General features: G+C 42.8%; 1 protein-coding gene across 9 annotated transcripts in view; it reads left to right on the top strand.

Moving 5' to 3' along the window:
• The window catches only part of MAP4K4 (mitogen-activated protein kinase kinase kinase kinase 4), a 164,323-nt gene that overhangs the window by 63,088 nt on the left and 82,747 nt on the right, over positions 1-18,488 (top strand). For all 9 annotated transcript variants that reach the window (XM_088051370.1, XM_088051366.1, XM_088051373.1 and 6 more), the window contains exon 3: positions 14,864-14,920. In XM_088051370.1, coding sequence (XP_087907496.1) covers positions 14,864-14,920 — 57 coding nt within the window. The remainder of the gene's footprint in view (positions 1-14,863; positions 14,921-18,488) is intronic.

Here is an 18,488-nt window from a genome sequence, read left to right as displayed (position 1 = left end):
TGAAAAGAGCTGGTTGCGGGAGTCTGCCTCCCTGCCACAAAGTCAGGCAGAGGTGAGTGATGATGGAAAATGTGTTTTAGCATGTACATGTATGACTTAGTGTGTTTTTCACTTTCAGTGATAGCTGAGCAGCATTCCAGTCAGAGTGTCAGAGTTTAACGACTTTGCCAGAGACGTGTCTCTCAGGGCTGTGCTTTGCTGGCTGTGTCCAACACTCCTTTCCTTTGTGACCTGAAATTCCCGTATGTCGGTAGTTTCCCTGTGTGGTGAAGCAACCTCACTGGGCTGGTGGGTGGGGTGGGATTCTGACTTTTACCAGGGTCTGCTCACTAAGAGTAGGTGATGTGGGTGGTGAGGTGGTCATTGATGCTCAGGTTTAGAGCATGGTACCATAGTCAGCCCTTGGCTTGTCTGTGTGTTTGATGGGGTTGCCCCACACTTGGCATAGATATGCATCTGTCCATATGTGTGTCCATAACTGACAGCACTTCTGGCTAAATTTTGTCTTGCATGTGCTTTGCTTGGTGATCCATGCTTGAGTGAAATTGCTTTAAGTGTTAACTATTGCTTGTGCTTGTGTTTACAAAACAAATGCTTGGACTTGTTCTGAGTTCTACTTTGACAGCAGTTGCAATAGCTGTGCACTATATAATTGAACAATCTATTCCAGCATTCCATTTTCATGTTTTCAGTGCAGACACATGACAATAATAAACTGTAATCCTCTTTCAGTAATTAGACAAGTGGCTGTAAATTCATAAGGCGAACTTTAAAAGCATTGGAACTTTGATAAATCCAGTTTTGTTACAATTCTAAAAATAATTATTTTGTTTTAGCTGTCCTCATAGTGGTGTAATTTGGGATAGGCACATCTGGGGTATATAGACCCATCCCCAGCATCTTGGAAATCCAGTCCTGCTGTGATACAACATTCAGACTGGTGGAAAGGACTTTGTTTTCTTTCCCTGATGGGAGAAGAGAGTAGTAGGGCAGCATCACAGCTGATTTAATTTTGTTTTCAGTGCATGACACTTAATTGGAAGATTGCTTAATTCTAGGAACTGCTGTTCTGCACCACCATACCACATAATGTAATTAGGTCATGGCTGTAGTGTTTGGTTGGAGTACCTGATTGTGATTAGCACAACTGTTTTCCAGATTCAAGTGGTGATTTGTTTAAATGGTGGGTAGCTTTTCAGGCAGTGTTGCTCAAACTTTGTAGGTAGGTTTCCATATGTCCTAGGAAAGCGACTGAGCAGAAGCCTTAAAACAAGTGGGGATGGCTTCTACTCTTTAAAAAAAAAAAAAAAAAAAAAAGTTATTTATTTTCGGTCCCCGCTCTTCAATCCTTTTTGTAAGGTTGGAAGTGGTGGAACAAATGGTAAAAGATTAAGTTTGGCTACAGCTTTGGCATTATGTATATCTGTGTTTTAAGGATTAAAATTTTTTAAGGTTTAAATTCTGACTGGGATTAAGCAGCATTTTCACTTGTGACTTCTAGCCAAAAACTTACTGGAGGTTTCCAGGCTGTTCTCCTGGTGTCTGAGCTGCAGTAGGTGAGATGACCAGTTATTTTGCTAAGAGCCATGCAGCAGGAGGCAGTGTGCTGGCTCCAGCTGTGCTGCAGTCCAGATGTGTCTGGGTACATCTTTCACAGTCAGCTGCATCTGCTCTTGGAGATACCAGTGTATTGGCAGATACATGGGATCTTTCATGACTGCCCCTTTGGAAACCACCCAGCTGGGGATGGAAACTTTGGGGTGTGTAAGTGCTCCTGAGTCAGGGCTGAATGATTGCTGCAGAAATATTTTTTTTTGTTTGCAGGAGGCTGGGACTTTCCATCTGAATGGTTTATAGGTTCCCATTTCTGTATTTAGGGGAGATGAAGTGATGGGCCTAGAGATGATCAGCCTGCTGTAGTCATCAGCTGGGATGGTCCACTGTCTGCTTCCTTGATGTTGTGCCCTAGCCCCTCAACAAGATGTGTCTCTGTTACCTCTCCTTTTCATGTGAGTGTGGCTGCCAAGATGTTTGCAGGGCCAGAGGGACACCTTTGTTGCCCCTGTGGGTGGAGTGTTCTTCCTTTGCCACCTGAGAAGTGGTGCAGTATTACAGAGGTTTCATGGTGATGCTGGGCTAAACTGCCTCACAAAAACTGGCTACAAAATGTATGAGTCATGTTCCTCAGCTGGATTTTTGATCGTTGCTCCTCTTTTGCAGTCTGGGACAATAGTAAGTTGTCTTATTTGTTCCAGTTTACCGAATGATTTACAGCCAAAAGCTTGGCCTTTCTGACTAGAAATTTTTATATTACATCTAATGGCAGTTGTGGTCCAGAGTAGTGACTTGTGATTTGCAGGAATGGCTGATGTTGGATCATGAGCTGAATAATAGTTTTATAGTGTGTTGTGGTGTCATGAGAAAAGAGATTTTTATTTTTCCCAAAGTGCCATTGTTGCTAGAAATACTAAAAAGGTGTTCAGTGTATATCCTACCTACAGCTACAGAAGGTATGTGTGTTGGTGACTAAAACCGCAGAATAATAGAATTGTTTAGGTTGAAAAAGATGTTTAAGATCAAGTCCAGCCATTAACCAAGCGCTGGCAAGTCCACCACTAAATTAGGTCCCCAAGTGCCACATCTGCATGTCTTTTGAATATTTCCACAGATGGTGACTCTACCACTTCCCTTGGCATCCTGTTCCAATGCCTAACCACTCTTTCTGTGAAGAAATTAGCCCTAATATCTAACTGGCACAATTCAAGTCCATTTCCTTTGGTTCTGTCACTTGTTTGCTTAGGAGAAGGGACTGACCCCCACCTTGCTACAGGCTCTTTTCAGGTGGCTGTAGAGAACTGTAAGGTCTCTTCTGAACCTTCTTCCCCAGGCCAAACACCCCCAGCTCCCTCAGCTGCTCCTCATGAGACCTGTGCTCCAGACCCTTCCCCAGCTCTGTTGCCCTTCTCTGGTCACACTGCAGCACCTCAATGTCCTTCCTGTAGTGAGGGGCTCAGAACAGAACACAGGATTTGAGGTGTGAGCCACTCTGTTGCTGATATAGGCCACGGTGCTGTTGTCTCTTTTGGCACATTCCTGTGTTTCCTGCCCCTTGTTCCAAAGGTTATAAACTCTCTTTTTCCTCCCCCCTCTAAGTTCCACCCAATGCACTTTATTCAGCCAGGCCGGCCTTTTTCCCTGCGACCTTGTCTTTCATCACATGGGGATGGGCTGCTCCTGTGCTTTTAAGATTTCCTTCTTGTAGAATATCCAACCTTTCTGGACCCCTTTTCCCCTCAGGGCTTTGTCCTTGCAAAGGACTTTTTCAACAGGTTTCCCAGACAGGCCCAAGTGGCAGTTCTGCTGCCCTCCCCCTTATTTGTTGAAGAACTGAAAACTCTACCATTTTGTGATTGCTTTGCTTAAGAGTCCTCCAACCCTCACATCACCCATCAGTCCTTCTCTGTTCACAAACAGCAGTCCTAAGGTACAGCTTCCCTAGCTGTCCGCGTTTGACCAGCTGCATCAGGAAGTTACAATCTTCCACACTCTCCAAGGCCCACCCTGACTATTTCCTCTCTGCAGTGTTGTATTTCCAGCAGACGTCTGGTAAGTTAAGGTTCCCCATGAGAATAAGGGCCAGTGATAATGAGATGACTTCCAGCTGCTTATAGAATATTTTATCTGCCTCTTCATCCTGGTTGGGTGGTCTATAACAGACTCCTACCAGGATATCTGCCTAGGCCTCGCTTCTGATTCTTATCCGTAAACACTCCACCCTGTCATCACCATCATTAAATTCTGGGCAGCCAAAACACTCCCTAACACACAGGGCTACCCCACCACCTCTCCTTCCTTGCCTGTGTCTTATGAACGGTTTATAGCCATCCATTGCAGCTCTCTAATTGTATGAGTTATCACACCATGTTTCTGTGATGGCAACTATAGAATAGTTTTCCAGCTGTGAGACGACTTCTAGTTTCTCCTGTTTATTGCCTGTGCTGTGTGCATTGATGTAGATGCACTTCAGTTGGTCTGTTGATTCTGCCACATTTTCATGGGAAAAAGCCCTGATTTTTTGCGTGACCATTCTCAGATACTTCTGTGATTTCCAAAACACCAGTAACCCATTCCATCTTTGCTGTCATATGAACCTCCATCTCCAGCCTTCACTAAGACAGCAGACTGAAGGACGTTGGTAGCACACCGTCCCTCAAACATTGGCATGGTTGTCCCAGGCTTATCTCTAGTGACTCTGGTTTTATCCCTTTCTACTTTCAAACCTAGTTCAAGGCTCTTTCCATGAGCCCTGTTAACTGCTGTCAAGAGATCCTTTTCTCCCTTTGAGACAGGCGTGCCCTGTCTGTTGCCAGCAGGCCTGCTGTCATGTAGACTAACCCATGACCAAAACCCCCAAAATTCTGCTGGGGGCACCAGGCTCAGAGCCAGGTATTGACTTGCTGACTCTTCCTGTAGAAAGAAACCTAACAAAGCCTTTTGCACCAAAATAATTTCTGCTTAATCTGTGTTTTATTTGTACCCTGAGTTCACAGCAAGGCAGGTAAGGACTAGCTGCAGTGGCAGCAGTATTGCGGCCTGCTTTGCACATTCTCCCATGGAATTTTTTCCCCTTTTTGTTTGCCACAACTTGGTTTGTGAAAGCCTGTAGTGTGTTATTTAAGAGTGGTGAACGTGTTTTGACTAGTTTTGACTAGCACTTGGTGTGTTCTTGAGTACTTGGTAGAAAGTCATTATTGGAGAACACACAGCCTCCATTTCCTTAATGACGTTCTTTTCCATGGATTAACCTGTGAGCTCAATGTGTTGCATAATGGCTTTTCTGTTGTCTGGCCCTTTCACATAATAAACATGTTGGCCACAGGCTTTGGGAATGCAACATACTACCCAGGCAGCAACACAGAGGAAATGGCATTTATTTTGGTCCTTCTTTTGCTAAATAAATAAATAAATGAATGGCTCTGTACTTGCTGAGATTCAGGAGTTGTTACTGACTCTGGTGTAGAAAGGGTTGTTAGTACAGGCTTGAATTTCTGAGTCCAACTCTTGCTGACAAAGCAGAAATAGTTTGAGGTCTGAAAATACTGCCTGAGTATTTGAAAATAGTTTTGTGGACACAAAGATGTTTACAGATCACTCGCTGGCCACCAGCCAGTTTCTCAAGGACAAGGTGGTTTGAATTTTTTTTTTCCCATTAGAATCACAGATGTACTTGGCAGGTTATCAGAAGATAAAAATGCTGGAAATAGTCTCCTGGTGTGAATCTTCGTTTAATTAAAATATATACAACTTTAGGCTAAATGTGTCTTGCAAGCAACTTGGTAAAATATTTCTGAATTTGTTCTTACATATGGGGTTAAGTATAAAGCATGATCCCTGTTTTGTTCAAGACTGCTTCTTACTGCAATTCTCCTGCAGCATACCTTGTGCTCTACAAAAGATGTATTTTAGTTTCAGCAGTTTCTGCCTGGCAAACTCTGGCTTCCTAGTTCATAGTGGCAAGGAGATGTGATTAATTGAAACTGGTACTGATGGTGTTTGTAATGTCTAAAGGAAAGAGGACCAAAGAACAGAATATTCTGAACTGGAAGGGGACCCGCAACTCTTGATGGAGTGTCTCCCCTCAGTAGGAGAAGCAACAAGCTCAAAACCATGCAATTCCAGCCCTTTTTGTTGTGTGGGTAGCACTGCAGAAGTATTAACGGTTGGACTGAAACTTACTTTTTGGTATATGGGATATATACATATATATGTATATCGATAAATGTACATTTAAGAGTTCATTAACTTCTTTAATACTAATGTTCTGGATTTTTTTTTAAGGCTGCCAATGTGAAATCTCTCATTTCAACCATGTTGACATAAAATTCATCACATAGCCTGATTTTCTTGCTCTGCTCAGCTGTATTGTTCTGCTGGGAAGTTATACATAGAAATAGTTCCCCTTCCCCTTGCCCCTCATTAATTTAGACTCATCAGCTCTCCTCCCCATGTTGTGTGTTTGATAGCATCTTGTGATGCAGCTAGACAAAAGGTGGGACTCTTGTTAGGGACAGCTGTACGGGGCAGTGTGTGTTGGGCTCCTCTGTGCGGCAGTAACCCGAAAAACATACTAAAAAAATGGAATAAAAAGCAACAAAGGCAATTGTTGCCCCTTTTCCCTTCCCACTATGTCTTTTGCATTTACAGTGAGGTTTTGTGCCTTGCAAAACAATTCCCCCATCCATTTAGCATTCTTGAAATAGAAGAAAAAGTTGATTTCCATTTATTATCACTCCTTGCTGCTCTCCAGGAGGCTGCTGGACATTTCAGTATGGTGCCTCAGGCAGCCAGGACCTGAAGCAGCACAGCTGGACACTTGCTCTCTGTGACTGCTGGATGCTTCCCAGGGACACTGACCTCTCGCTGCCTGGCGATGGCTGTCACCCATTTCTCGCAGCAGGTCTCTTTTGACAGTAGATGGAATGCAACAAGGCTGATAGGGTGTGTGTAGGCTTATTTTTCCTTCTGTCGGGGTGTATGATGTCTGACAGTGCCCCCCACAAGAATGAAGGCTGCTTACAACAGCAGTGGTGCATGGAGGGGCAGGGACTAATTAGGGTTTGATTATTATTTTTTTTCCTCCCAAAGAAAAGTACGATTTTTGTGGCATTTCTGTGTACTCAGTGTGTAAATACTTAAATTTGTCGAGGACATCTCATCCCCTCTTTCTGAAGGGGTATGCCCAGTGCTGAAGTGGTTTCTCTGCAGGTTGGTGGTGAGTGTGAGCAAAATGAAATGGGTGCAGACTTGCCTGGGTATGCAGAGGGCCTTGGTCACAAGGTGTCACTTGCTCCTTTCAGTTGGAAAGCCCTGCTCATCCAGGGTGATGATTAGATGTCAATATGAATTCATTTAAAAAGCAGTCAAACAAAGAGAAGCAGCCCCCAGGCTTTTTTCATCCAGGCTTATTTTGATGTCACTGCAGAAGGGATTGAGAGACTCTGCCCTTTATCTGCCATCTCTCTCAGCTGCAGAAGCACCTGCATTGTTTTAAAGCCCTTGTCCACCCTTGTCGGCACCCTGGTAGGTCAGTTTGGGCCATGCTTGGTCTGAGGTAGGAGCCTTGTGTGGTGCGTGATGTCTCTGCAGTGACGCTGGGTGGTTGTGATGCCATGTGGCAGGCACAGGGCTTGCTCTGGTCACTTGTGGTGGCTCCCTTCAACCTGAGTAACACAGCCCCTGTTGAAGGGACTTGCTATGGCCATGCCACCAAACTGGGCCATCCCCTCCTTCAGGCAGTGGCCAAGACTCCGTGGAAGGTGTTTTGTGGTGAAAGTGCCTGTCAAGGTGTAAGATGAGAAATCAGTAGCAGTCTGTATCAACAGACCATGTAATTTTGTATCTACAAGTACATGTCTTATAATTTTGATCCAAATTCTTTCCTTGATGTTCTCCATCTGGCTCGTTTTTAATTAGAGTTACCAGAAAGAAATTGTTCTTTATAAAACAGACCATTGCATGGCATCCAGAGAGACAAATCGGTGTTAGGAGGGGTGTATTTAGTGACTGGTAAAGCCATTAAGGTAGGGTGAAGAACTGGTTTGAATGAGGGCCAGCTGATTTTAGCTGATGTTTCCAAAGGAAGCCAAATGTGCTCTAAGCCAACTGTGTCCACGTGGGAGGTATGCCTCAATTCCGATTTAATTATTTTCTTTTGTTTTAGTTGGGGTGCTTTTTTTTAATTTTTTTTTTTTTTTATGTCTTTCTGTGGTGTACTAACTAAATCATCTAGGAAGGTTTAAGAACAGGAAAGAGTGCAAGGATTAATGAAGTCCTTCTCTTTTTGGACAGCTGAGGGTGCAGACTCTATTATAAATAAAGAGAAAATGAGTGAAGGTAGTTTCAGTAAAAGTCACTAAATCTGGACACAGCATGATGGTGACTGGAAGAATGGGATGATGACTTCAAGTATGGCTCTTGAAGAAGATATCTTCCAGGCTGGGGTATCAAGCCAGTTAGCTCAAGTGTCATTTTAGAAGAAGCATCTAGTCTGGTGCAGGAGGCTGTGGTGCTCACCTACAGAGCAGCAAAGCTTGGTCCAGCACACAGCTGATGACTGGGGTGTCTGGCAGAGGGGCAGCACTCAGCACAGACATATCTGTCAAAAAATTTTCAGTGGCCTTGTGTGAAAACACATTGCGGACTTGCTGCCAGTGTTGCCAGCAGTCCTCTGTTTGTCAGCCTTTCCTGCTTGGTATTTGAGGAATGAAAAACAGGGAAATCTGTAACCTTCACTTGCTAAGGGAATGTTTTGTGCCATTTGAGCCAGGAAATGTGTAGTCTTGAAGGGACCCCAGTTGGCTGAATGGACTGCAGTTGACATGACTGGCTTAGCAAAGGAACATCCATAGTCTTAAAACTGCACAGCTGCAGTCCTTGTACCCTCCCCCTTCCCCTGCAGCTTTCACCCCCTTTGGTATCTTTTAAACTCTATTGCTCGGTGAAGTGTTTCAGTGGCTGTGAACTGAAACCAGCATGAATGTCAGGCCTCAGGCAGATCTTTCAAAGCTCCTTGGGGAATTTGTGTTGTTTTCCAGGTGAATTGTCAAGAGAGCTGTCTGCCTTTGCAGTTCTCTTTCTGTCTTCTCCCATCAGACCAAAACATCTCTTGCTGATGGGTGCGATGAGATGGACTGCTGTGCTGGGAGTCAGCACAGATGCCTCCTAACTGAGCTCTGCAATCAACCTGTTGTTATCCTGGGAAAGTTAGATTGTGGCTTTCTGCCATGCTTTTCCCACCATCCTTTCTCCCCCCCCTCCCCTTTCTTTTCTTCCTATTTAGGCAATGAGCTGTTTGGGAGAAGGAAATGCCTCTGATAATGTATATCCAGCATCTTTCACTGTGGGAAAGCTACCACAAAACTAGGAATCAAAGTGAAAAAATCAGTGAAGAGAACTCTTTTGCTTCCTAGTGGGAAACATCTATTCACCCTGTCCCCAGAAGAACAAAACTGATAATAACTGTGTATCTTTCAGTCCGTTATTTCACAGAATGCAGTACTGTGCATGAGTAAATTGGCATTATTATTTCTTCAATAGGCAGCTAGTGAGCCTGTGGATATCAAAAGCAGGATAGAGAGTATGTTATTTTCTGTTTTGCTTTCCAGGCATTTGATATCAAGAGTTAGAAGGAAAACACAAGAGCTCTGTCCTGTCTTTGACTTGAAGGGTGACATCTTTAATAACTCTGGTTGGTTTGGGTTTATAAACCATCTGAGAGGATGACTTCTTCCCATGTATTTCTGCAGTGATTTTCCACGTTTTTGTACTGAGTTTTTTTTTTGCTCATTTTTATTCTAGAATTAGTTTTCATGCCAGATAAACATTATCCTTTTTGTTTACAAATTAATTTCCATTACTGGAGCCTATGATTATTTACCTTACAGAATGCTGTATCAGTAGGAACATGATAATTTTGGCTGCAAATGCAGTTAGGTAGACTTTATGCTTAAGAACACTTTTAAGTTTTTGGTTTTGACTAGGGAGATTGTTTTCATTTTGTGCTGTTCTGTCTTTTTGCCTGTCAAAAATATGTTCTGTTTCCTCCACAAGCACTACACTCCCATTGCTTTTCACAGGGTAGACCTGGTCTTTTCAGGGAGTGGAAACAAACGCTGTGTAGAGTCCAAGTTTTCACAATGCAAAGTTGGTTGGTCTGCAACTTTCTATGTTGGCGAGTGACAAAAAGAGCTGGTGGTAAACATGACTTGGAATAAGAAGTTATCATTTATTGCACTGGGGCGTGTAATCTAATAGCAGAGTATTGCTTCATGGCCTGTTGCCTCAGGCTGGCAGGAGTTGAGTCAACTGAATGAGAAGCAAAATGGAAAGTTAAGTTTGGTGTGGGGGCATTGTACAACACTCACTACTAAGAGGTGGTACTGTGGTGAATTTTGACTTGATATGGCTAAATCTGGTCTGCTGCTTCTGTATGTGCATTGTGGCAACTGAAATTGGATTAGTAGTTTTTTTGGTTTTCTTCCAAAGAATTTCCTCTTCTTTCTACAACTGTCAGCATAGAATACTGGGAGCTGTGAGAAGTTTACCAAAGACTTAATTGTGTACTGTGCACAGGATAATCCAAACTGGCAAGTCATGAGTCGCAAATGGTACATTCCTTCCTTGATGTGTGATGTTGCCCCACATGCTACTTCCATGCCATTTAGCTGGGCAGCAAGCTTCCAGGAACAGTTTTCCAGAGGCACATTAATACACAGGTCTGAAACTGTGTTAGTAGGAGAATTACATTACTGTGACATAAATATCTTGGATAACTTGGGGGGGGGGAGCAGCTGTGGCAAAAAGAGGTAAATAAGCTGATAGAATTTCTTTTGCACTTAATTTGCATAGTTCTTTGATAACGTTAAGGCACAAGAGGAAAAAAACACATGAAAAGCAGCACATAACACCACTTACCTTTGAGCCTTTCTAAACTAAAAAATTTACAGTAATAACATGTGCAAAGGAAGAAAGAGGCAAGAAGTAGGTGTATTAACTGACTTGGAGAGTGTGGGAAGGCTTGAAATTTATAATGTTCTGCAGATCTTGGCAGTCTACCGTGGATTCCCCTTGTCCCCTCTGCTTTTCAACATGCATAAAGCCCACTGAGATGAGAAATAAACACCATATTGCTATCAGACATGACTAGGAGTGTGCTTAAGTAGTGGATTCATTTTAAGATCCAGTTAAATGCTGCAGTATTGCTGTGTTGATGAGAACTATAGCTCTGTCTAAAAGAACTTGCAGTCATCTGCATGAGAAGAAGCAGGACAAGATTTGAGGCTGGCAGTCTCAATTCCATGGATTTGCTCATCCCAACAGGCTATTTAAAAATGCAATGGTACAAGTAGCACTCTTAAAATTATTCTTATCCTCCCTTATCCTTGGGAGGATAAACCAAGTGCTTTAATATGAATAGAGCCATGAAATGAGGGAGAGAAAAGTGGGGAGAATGTGTAAGAAACAAGAAGTAGTTCAGAAATTTTGGTGAGCAAAATCTTAATGTGGTCTAAATGAAGGGAATGTGTTGGTGGGCTCATTTCCATGGGGACAAGCTGACAGTGCTGCTGTTTTCTTGTGGTTCCTATGCAAAAACCCAGTAAGAGGCAAACTCCCAGGATGGGAGTTGCTGTTGCCGCCACTGTTTGAAGAAACCTCTGCAGCTTCCTCAGTCTGTTGGCTCTGGAGACAACTCACCTTATGCTTAGCAAGATGCTTCTAGGTTGCTGTAGTCTTCATTCCACGTTTCATATCCACACAGCATTCTGGCTATGGGACAGTAACTTGTGATCCTCAGCCTCTGGTATTTGGCATCTAGCAATATTTTAAGAAGCTGCTGTTTTCACTTAGCTGGGATTAGGGTTGCATTTTGCAGTATTGCAGAGCTTTTCAGATACCCAGATGGTAGTTGCCAACAATTTGCCTGGAGAAACAAAGCTGCAAGAAGCTCTGCCTTGCCATGGGGATGGGGATCCCCGGATGCCCTGTGGGGCCATGTATCCACACTGCACTAAAGCAGAGGCCACATTCTGCATGAAAAATGTTATCCCAGTGAGGTGGTGTTGCTGGGATATGGAGCCTTGATGGTTACTGCATTTGTGAAGTGCCCTGTGAGCAGAATTTGAATAAATTTTAATCCCAGGAGATTGAGTTCAGAGGGTTTCTCACATCTATGATTTCTGCAGTTCTTTCTTCACATTCAGCCACACTGCAATTTTATTATTACTCTTTTTAACACAGACAAATTTTTCCAAAGCAAAAGCTGGCTATGAAAATCTGATGATTGGTTTCCAAAATGGGAATGCTTAGCCATTTCATGTTGCAAGCAAAATTATACCAGCATGCTAATAGTTTGACAGGTCTGTTCTTGAGCAGAGCTGTTAAGCAGATAAACAAACAAACACTCTGCTCATACTTATATGCTGCGCTTGTGATGTTTGTTTTTTCCCGCCCTCTGAAAATACTTTTAATGAAAAGAGTGTGGCTTCAAAATGTCTTTTTACTTCTCTCATATAAATTAATGTCATGCAGGCCATCCCTCCTCCTCCCCATATGGTGTAGATTTTTAGAATATGAGTGCTCCATACATTACAAAAAGGGTATTTGGAGTAATTTTAAACAATATTCTGAAGTGACCGGGGTTTAAATTTGGTCTGGGATACTGAGCAGACCACACTTCCCACACTCTGCAGTTTCCTTGCTTTCAGTCCCTTAGGAGGGTTATGTAGAAGCTTTTCCCCTCCCAGAAGAAGCAAAGTGAAACATGAGCAGTGGCTGTGTTCTGCTGTAGCTGGCCCCAGTTTTCATAGGGACACCCATGGAGGCACCAGCAGGATCCCGTAAAGCTGCAGGGGAAGGATGGTAGGGCTGGTGCACATTAGTCATCTCGAGTGGGCCAGTCTCACAGGGAAGAACATTCACTTCAGAAAAACTGTGAAGTCGAGCACTGGGAAATTTTAGGTGTCACTCTGGAAATAGCAAGCCCACCAGTAGTTAGTAGATTTAAAAAGACAAATAGAGCAAAAATTCCATGAAAATGGCATCCTGTCCTGCTACTTCGCTCTTCTGCATGCCATATTTTTTGATTGAGTATATTCTGCCACCATTTTAGCACCTCTACTTTGCTGCAGAGTGAATGGGGAACTGTATTTCACTGCTTTTTTAAAAAAAAGTTTTTCTCCTCAGACCTCCTTAGTGTTGTGAGGGCTTTTTCCTCAGAGATGTCTTTTTTTGTCTATTATCTTTAGCATATTCTTTTTGTACCTAAAACTGTACTTCCCGTATCCTCGGGCTTTCAAATTCCTTCAACAAAGCTGTGGAAAATGGAGGCAGAGGTGAGGGTAGGCATTTTTCCACCTCCGTTTTCCCTTCTTTCCTTGTGGGATGGTAAGTTTTGAGGAGAAGACCACAGGCTTTTGTCATTAGGCAGAGGTCCAGGGTGGGAAATTGGAGTTGGAAATCTCCTGGGTGTGCTGAAAGACTGGTTCAAGAAGTAGTAAGGTCAAGGTGAGGTTAATGTTGGCTACTGCACACATGTTAAGACCCCTAACTTTGTTTCGAAATCAAAACCAGCTTGAGACCAAGCTGTAAAAAGAAATGCCTGCAGTAAAGCGAGTTTACAAAGCAAGCAAAAGCCTGAGCACAGTAATGTATTTATAGAAAGCACGTGGATTGGTTAGTAAGGGGGAGAGTGAAGCACAAGAAAAGTTGTGGAAGAAAGCTGAGGCAGTGAATTCTGCAGCATTTAATCCTTTTGAATGCACTAGCAATGCCTGGCCATTACCTCCATGGAAGACACCATAAGGTGTGAAAGGGTCAGGATTTCTCCGAAGAGACTCGTGGTTCTGGGGTGCCGGTCTCAAAAGACCCTGTAAAGAGATTAATATGTTAGTCCAGGCAAAAAAATTATTTTTATTTATTTATAAAAATTTATTTATGTCTACCATATAGGTTTCTGCCTAGGAATCTCAGAAATTGGTGAGGAGAGAAATAAAGGAACTGTGACTTCAGTTAAATGTTCCTTTATGTTCTTATAATTTCTTGTAATAAAGATGAAGAAATTTAATGAGCATACCTGTTGCTAGAGAGCTTGACTGATGCAGATAAGAGCCTTTGGAGATGGTGCCTGAGAAAGTGGTTGGGAGACTGGGCTGTTTGACTGGCTTAGGATGGACTGCTGGGTATTAACACTGCTGAATGTTAAGTGGGGAGCTGGAAAATACCAATATTAGGACCATTTCTAAGTGCCTATTTAGGAAAAAAAGTACACAACAGCTAATTGATGTCTCTACCTCATGTAAACATACACTGGAGAGAAAAAGGCTTTTGTTAGAAGTCAGCTGAGGCGAGTTACAGCCCACCAGGGCTGGAAGGGCCTGCCATGCCTCTTGCCTCCCAGCCCTGTGATCTGCATCCTGCTGGCTCCAGCTCTGTTTCCACTGCAGAACAAACCAGTTTAATTTCCTGGACTGCAGTCCCCTGCCCCACCCCGCAGTTTGCTTTTTCTGTTAACTTTCTGCCATTTTAGTGATCTCAATCAGCTTATCATATGATACAATGAGTGCCAGAAGGAGCTCAGTGCTCCTGGGAGAAATATGTGACAGGAGGCTGGAATGAGGCAGGGGAAGGAAGGGTAGGAGCTCCCTGCTGCAGGAGCTGGGATCTATTAACTCAGCTCCAGCTGTACTGAGAAACTGTGATGCTTACTGTGGTTATAGCTGAAGGGAGATGACATCTTGTTCTTGTCTAGCCATTGTGAGTCAAGCAAAGAGAGCTCTTGCAGGTCTGTTGCATCCCTTGCAGAAACCTAATTTTTTTTACTTGGGAAGACCAAACCAGTGAGAAATGTCCTAAGCACGGGCTAACCATGCTTACTAGGTAAAGCATGTAATATATCACCTAGGTAGTAGGCATTGGTTCATACAAATAAAATATTCAACATGTGGAATTTAGTCTGACATGTTAATAAAACCATTACTGACGATAAGCTTTCTTAAAGTAAATAGAAGGGAAGCTGTAACTATAATCTGTTTGTACTTGATAATCATCATTTTAATGTGGAGAAAAAGAAATGGATATTAAAATTTGAAGAGGAACACTCCAAATTTGTTATTATTGTTGTTGTTGTTTTAGTATTTATAATATTTGTAATTTAGTATCTATAATATTTCCTAGGAAGTATCAGAAGGGTCCAGGATAGTTGGGGTAAACCCAGTGACACTTGTTCAGGTGTTTTGCTCTGTGTGAGCTGAAGGGATGGGTGAGATGCTGGTGCTGACTGTTCTCTCTCTCTCTCTCTCTCACTCAGGGTCGCCATGTCAAAACGGGTCAGCTGGCAGCCATCAAAGTCATGGATGTTACGGAGGTGAGTAGAGGAACCTTCTGCTTTATTAGCAACATGTAAAATTTAATGATGAGATGATATAAGGCTTATCTCATATTTCTGCTGAAAGGCATGGTCCTTGCCTGTGAATGTTTGCTCTCTGCTTGCAGGACATGACCTCTCAGGTCCATCTGCCTGAGATTTCGTGCTGAGGCATTTGGCCTTCACAAATTGCATCATCCAGTCCCAGGGCATATGGGTGAATGTAGCACTCTTTTTTTCAGAAATTTCTTAGAAGAGCGGGGGAAAAAAGTTTTTAGAGTGCTTGCTTCCCACCTTTTTCTCTGAAATGTATCATCTTGCTTGTACCAAAAAAAGAAGGTGAGGTGTCTGCTTGATGTAGAGGACAGTGTTCTCCCTGGTACATCTGCAGCCTACAAAGGGTGTATGTTTATTCAAAGGAATGAGTCCAATGTAGTTCCAAGAAGCCTGAAAGCAGAAACATCTGCAAGAAATGACGACCAGATTGGTAACAGAATTCAGCAATGTAAAGTAGTTGGAGTAACTGACCCATGGGGATTTACTGTGGAGCTTTAGATGGGCAAGAGGGGAAATTAACCCAGTCAAAGAAATAAATATATGTCTGTATTTGAATCATTTGGTGTCTTGCAGTTTATGCCATTCAAAAAGCAATTAGATTAAATTAAGTCTTAAAGAAATGAAGAAAAGCATGGGCTTCTCCCTGTTGCTCCACTTGTGTTTATATAGAGTTCTATTCACAAATTAACAACTTTAAAATTGAATGAGATCCTCCCATATGATGTCTGCAAAGCTTGACTGATACTGTTCTTCTGTAGAGAGGTTGTGCCTTTTCAAACTGGTCATATTCTTCTGAGCTCCTCAGTCTTACACAGGGGGAACAATTACATGAATGCATGTACATTGTACAGAGCAGGGGGTCTTTCGCCAAGATGGTTATAGCAAGCAAAACTTCTGCAAGGATATTGCTGCAGAAGATTTTATAGCTTAGAGTGTGTATAGGTGCAACAAGTAAAAATGGCCTTGGACACAAGGTCCTAGATGAGTGGTGGGGTGTAATGGATAAACAGGTAGGAGAGGAGGAAAACAAGAGGCAGGGTTAGGTCAACTGATCGGACTTGAGTCTTATCTCTGAATCTCTAGTGATTGATGGGCAGTATGACTGTTGCTCTCTAACTTCAGCTGTTGTGTCTGCCAACAGCTAGATACTCCTTTTTTGTCAGATGGCTTGATAAAGATCAATTTTCAGCTGAAGTTTTTCAAAGGCTGCCTTCATGACGAGGCAATGCTTTTTTTGCTGCAGTTAACAAGTGGAGAGACCAGAGAAGAATGAAGGTACATTGACACACAGTGAATGTTCTTTGCACAGCAAATGTTTTCATTTGTGCAGCACTTTTACACAGGGCAGCTTGCTGGACTGTACATGACAATGACTTCTTCCATAATACTAAGATGGGTTCTAATGCACACTCCCTCTGTTTTTAATAGCATGTATTAATCACAAACAGTTGTAATAGAGAGGTTGCACAGAAAAGGGGAAGCAGTTGAAAAATGCTGTCTGTAGTATGCTCGTATTGCAGGAGTTAGCTTAAGTTTTGGAACTTACTGTAATTCTTGTCTGGTTTTGAAAAGCAAGTTGTATATTGGCATTGTCTTTTATCTCATAAGTGCAATGTTTTTTTTAGGGGATGAAGGGTGGTCAGAGGGAGGAGTTTGGAGATGTTAGCCCCATGCAGCTTAAAAGCATTGTCATTCCTGCCAGTGGAGTTCACGTGTTTTTGCTTCAAAGTAAAGAGCTCACAGACACTAAAAGTGCGTAAATTCTTCCAAGTTATCAGCTCCACTGTTTAACACCAGGCATAGGTGATGCATTTTCTCAGTGGCAGATGTGGCTGTAGGATGTTCTAGTCCAGCCTTGCTTGCTGGTTCCATGCCCAGCACTTGTGCCGACGCAGCTGCCTTGGGGCCAGATGCTGACCTGGATCAGTGAACAGGCTCTGGTTCCAGTTTTAAAATACCCTTACTGCTCTCCTTCCCCTGGTTATAAATAACCTGGATTGGTTCATTGACTGAGTTCAGTACATGATGTTGCTAACTCTCGTGTGGTTGCTATGAAGAAGGTGGCTTGAGACTGGAAAAGAGCCACTGCTGGGCATCAAGGGAGAAGGGGCAGTAGCTCAAATTGGTATTTCTGCTGGAGATGGCCATATCCTCAAGACATAGCTTCAGTTCCTCAAGGGTTTGTTTCATGAACACCTCTTTTGCTGGAGCAATGCAGGTCTATCCTGGTTCTAGCTTGCCACAACTTACAGGGACAGCAGGAGGAGAGAACATGGGGACAGAGAGGGCAGTGACTGCCACCCTTAGCACTGTTCCAAAAGAAATGCTGAGGGAACCCCAGCCACAAATGCACCTTCTCTGCCTACTTTAACAGCTACAGTTAGGTGAACTGCTAATGGTAATACTGTATCCATGCCCATGGAGAAAGAGGCTTGAGTGGAAACTTTCTCAAAACTGAAATTATGGTTTTGTGATGAGTGGCTTGAAGCTTTAGGTGATTTGTGCCTATGTGCATATTTTATTGGCAGTGTTATGCCTTTCTGCTTAAATTCGAGTGGTGCCATGGGGGATATCCAATTATTCTGACTAACCTGAACTGAGAACAGACACAAGACTTCCTTTCTTCTGGGATACCTCTGATCCAGTGCTTGCTTTGCCAAATGCTTAACAAATTAGAAAACCTAATGTATTGGCATGCTCTGTGGGCACACCCCAGATTTTCAGTTTTCAAGGCCATGATTCTGCAACTCACACATTGCTCAGGTTCAGCAAAGTTATGTCAGTTCTGGGCTGTAAAGCTTTGATCACCCAAAGAGGAGGGATGTCAAAGTCAGAGTGAAGGCTTTCCTTGAAATGTTTTGGCTGGCATGAAGAAGATGAGGTAGTATAACCTCTGACTAGAGGCATTGGATGAAATATTACAACTCCGTAGTACACATGGCATTGTGGAAATGCTCTTCATCCTTCTCACCTTTTCTTGTGGTTTTCTCTTTAGATTTTAATTTTGAAAAGAATGGTGGAAAGGATGAGAAAAGAGGAGGTGGGCTGAAGCCTATCAGCTTGATCTTTGAATAAATTATAACTAGTTAGTTCTGCTGCCTGAAACGTTGGGGGATGTTGATGTGCATAAAACTTCCCTGCCATTTCTACTTTCCTCCTTTCTAAACAAATAAGGAAAATGCTTAGAAGACTGGATCTTTACAGATCTTTATAGCCCTAAAGCAAGCACTAATAGAACTGCAAGACCTGAAGATCTATAGTTTCACTACAGAGTGGTGCACAGGTAGGTCTTTTCACTTTTGGAGGGCAAAACTGCAGTGCATGTATGCTGAAAAAATCTCTCTGGAACATAGAATAAATAAAACCAAAAAACCCCAGTTTTCATCAATGGAAAACTATTATTCCGTGTTGGAATGAGCCCAATGACTGTAAAAGGGGAACAGTGCAGACCATGCGTATGTGCACTTTAAAAATTGTTTTACAAAATCTACATATGTAGGATGAATCTCAT

Source organism: Pseudopodoces humilis, chromosome 2 (assembly GCF_049639895.1).
Source record: "Pseudopodoces humilis isolate 2021_Gansu_Grassland_sample_001 chromosome 2, ASM4963989v1, whole genome shotgun sequence".
Taxonomy (NCBI): Eukaryota; Metazoa; Chordata; class Aves; order Passeriformes; family Paridae; genus Pseudopodoces; species Pseudopodoces humilis.
Note: the sequence above shows the minus strand (reverse complement) of the source record. Positions and strands in the feature narration are given on the sequence as shown.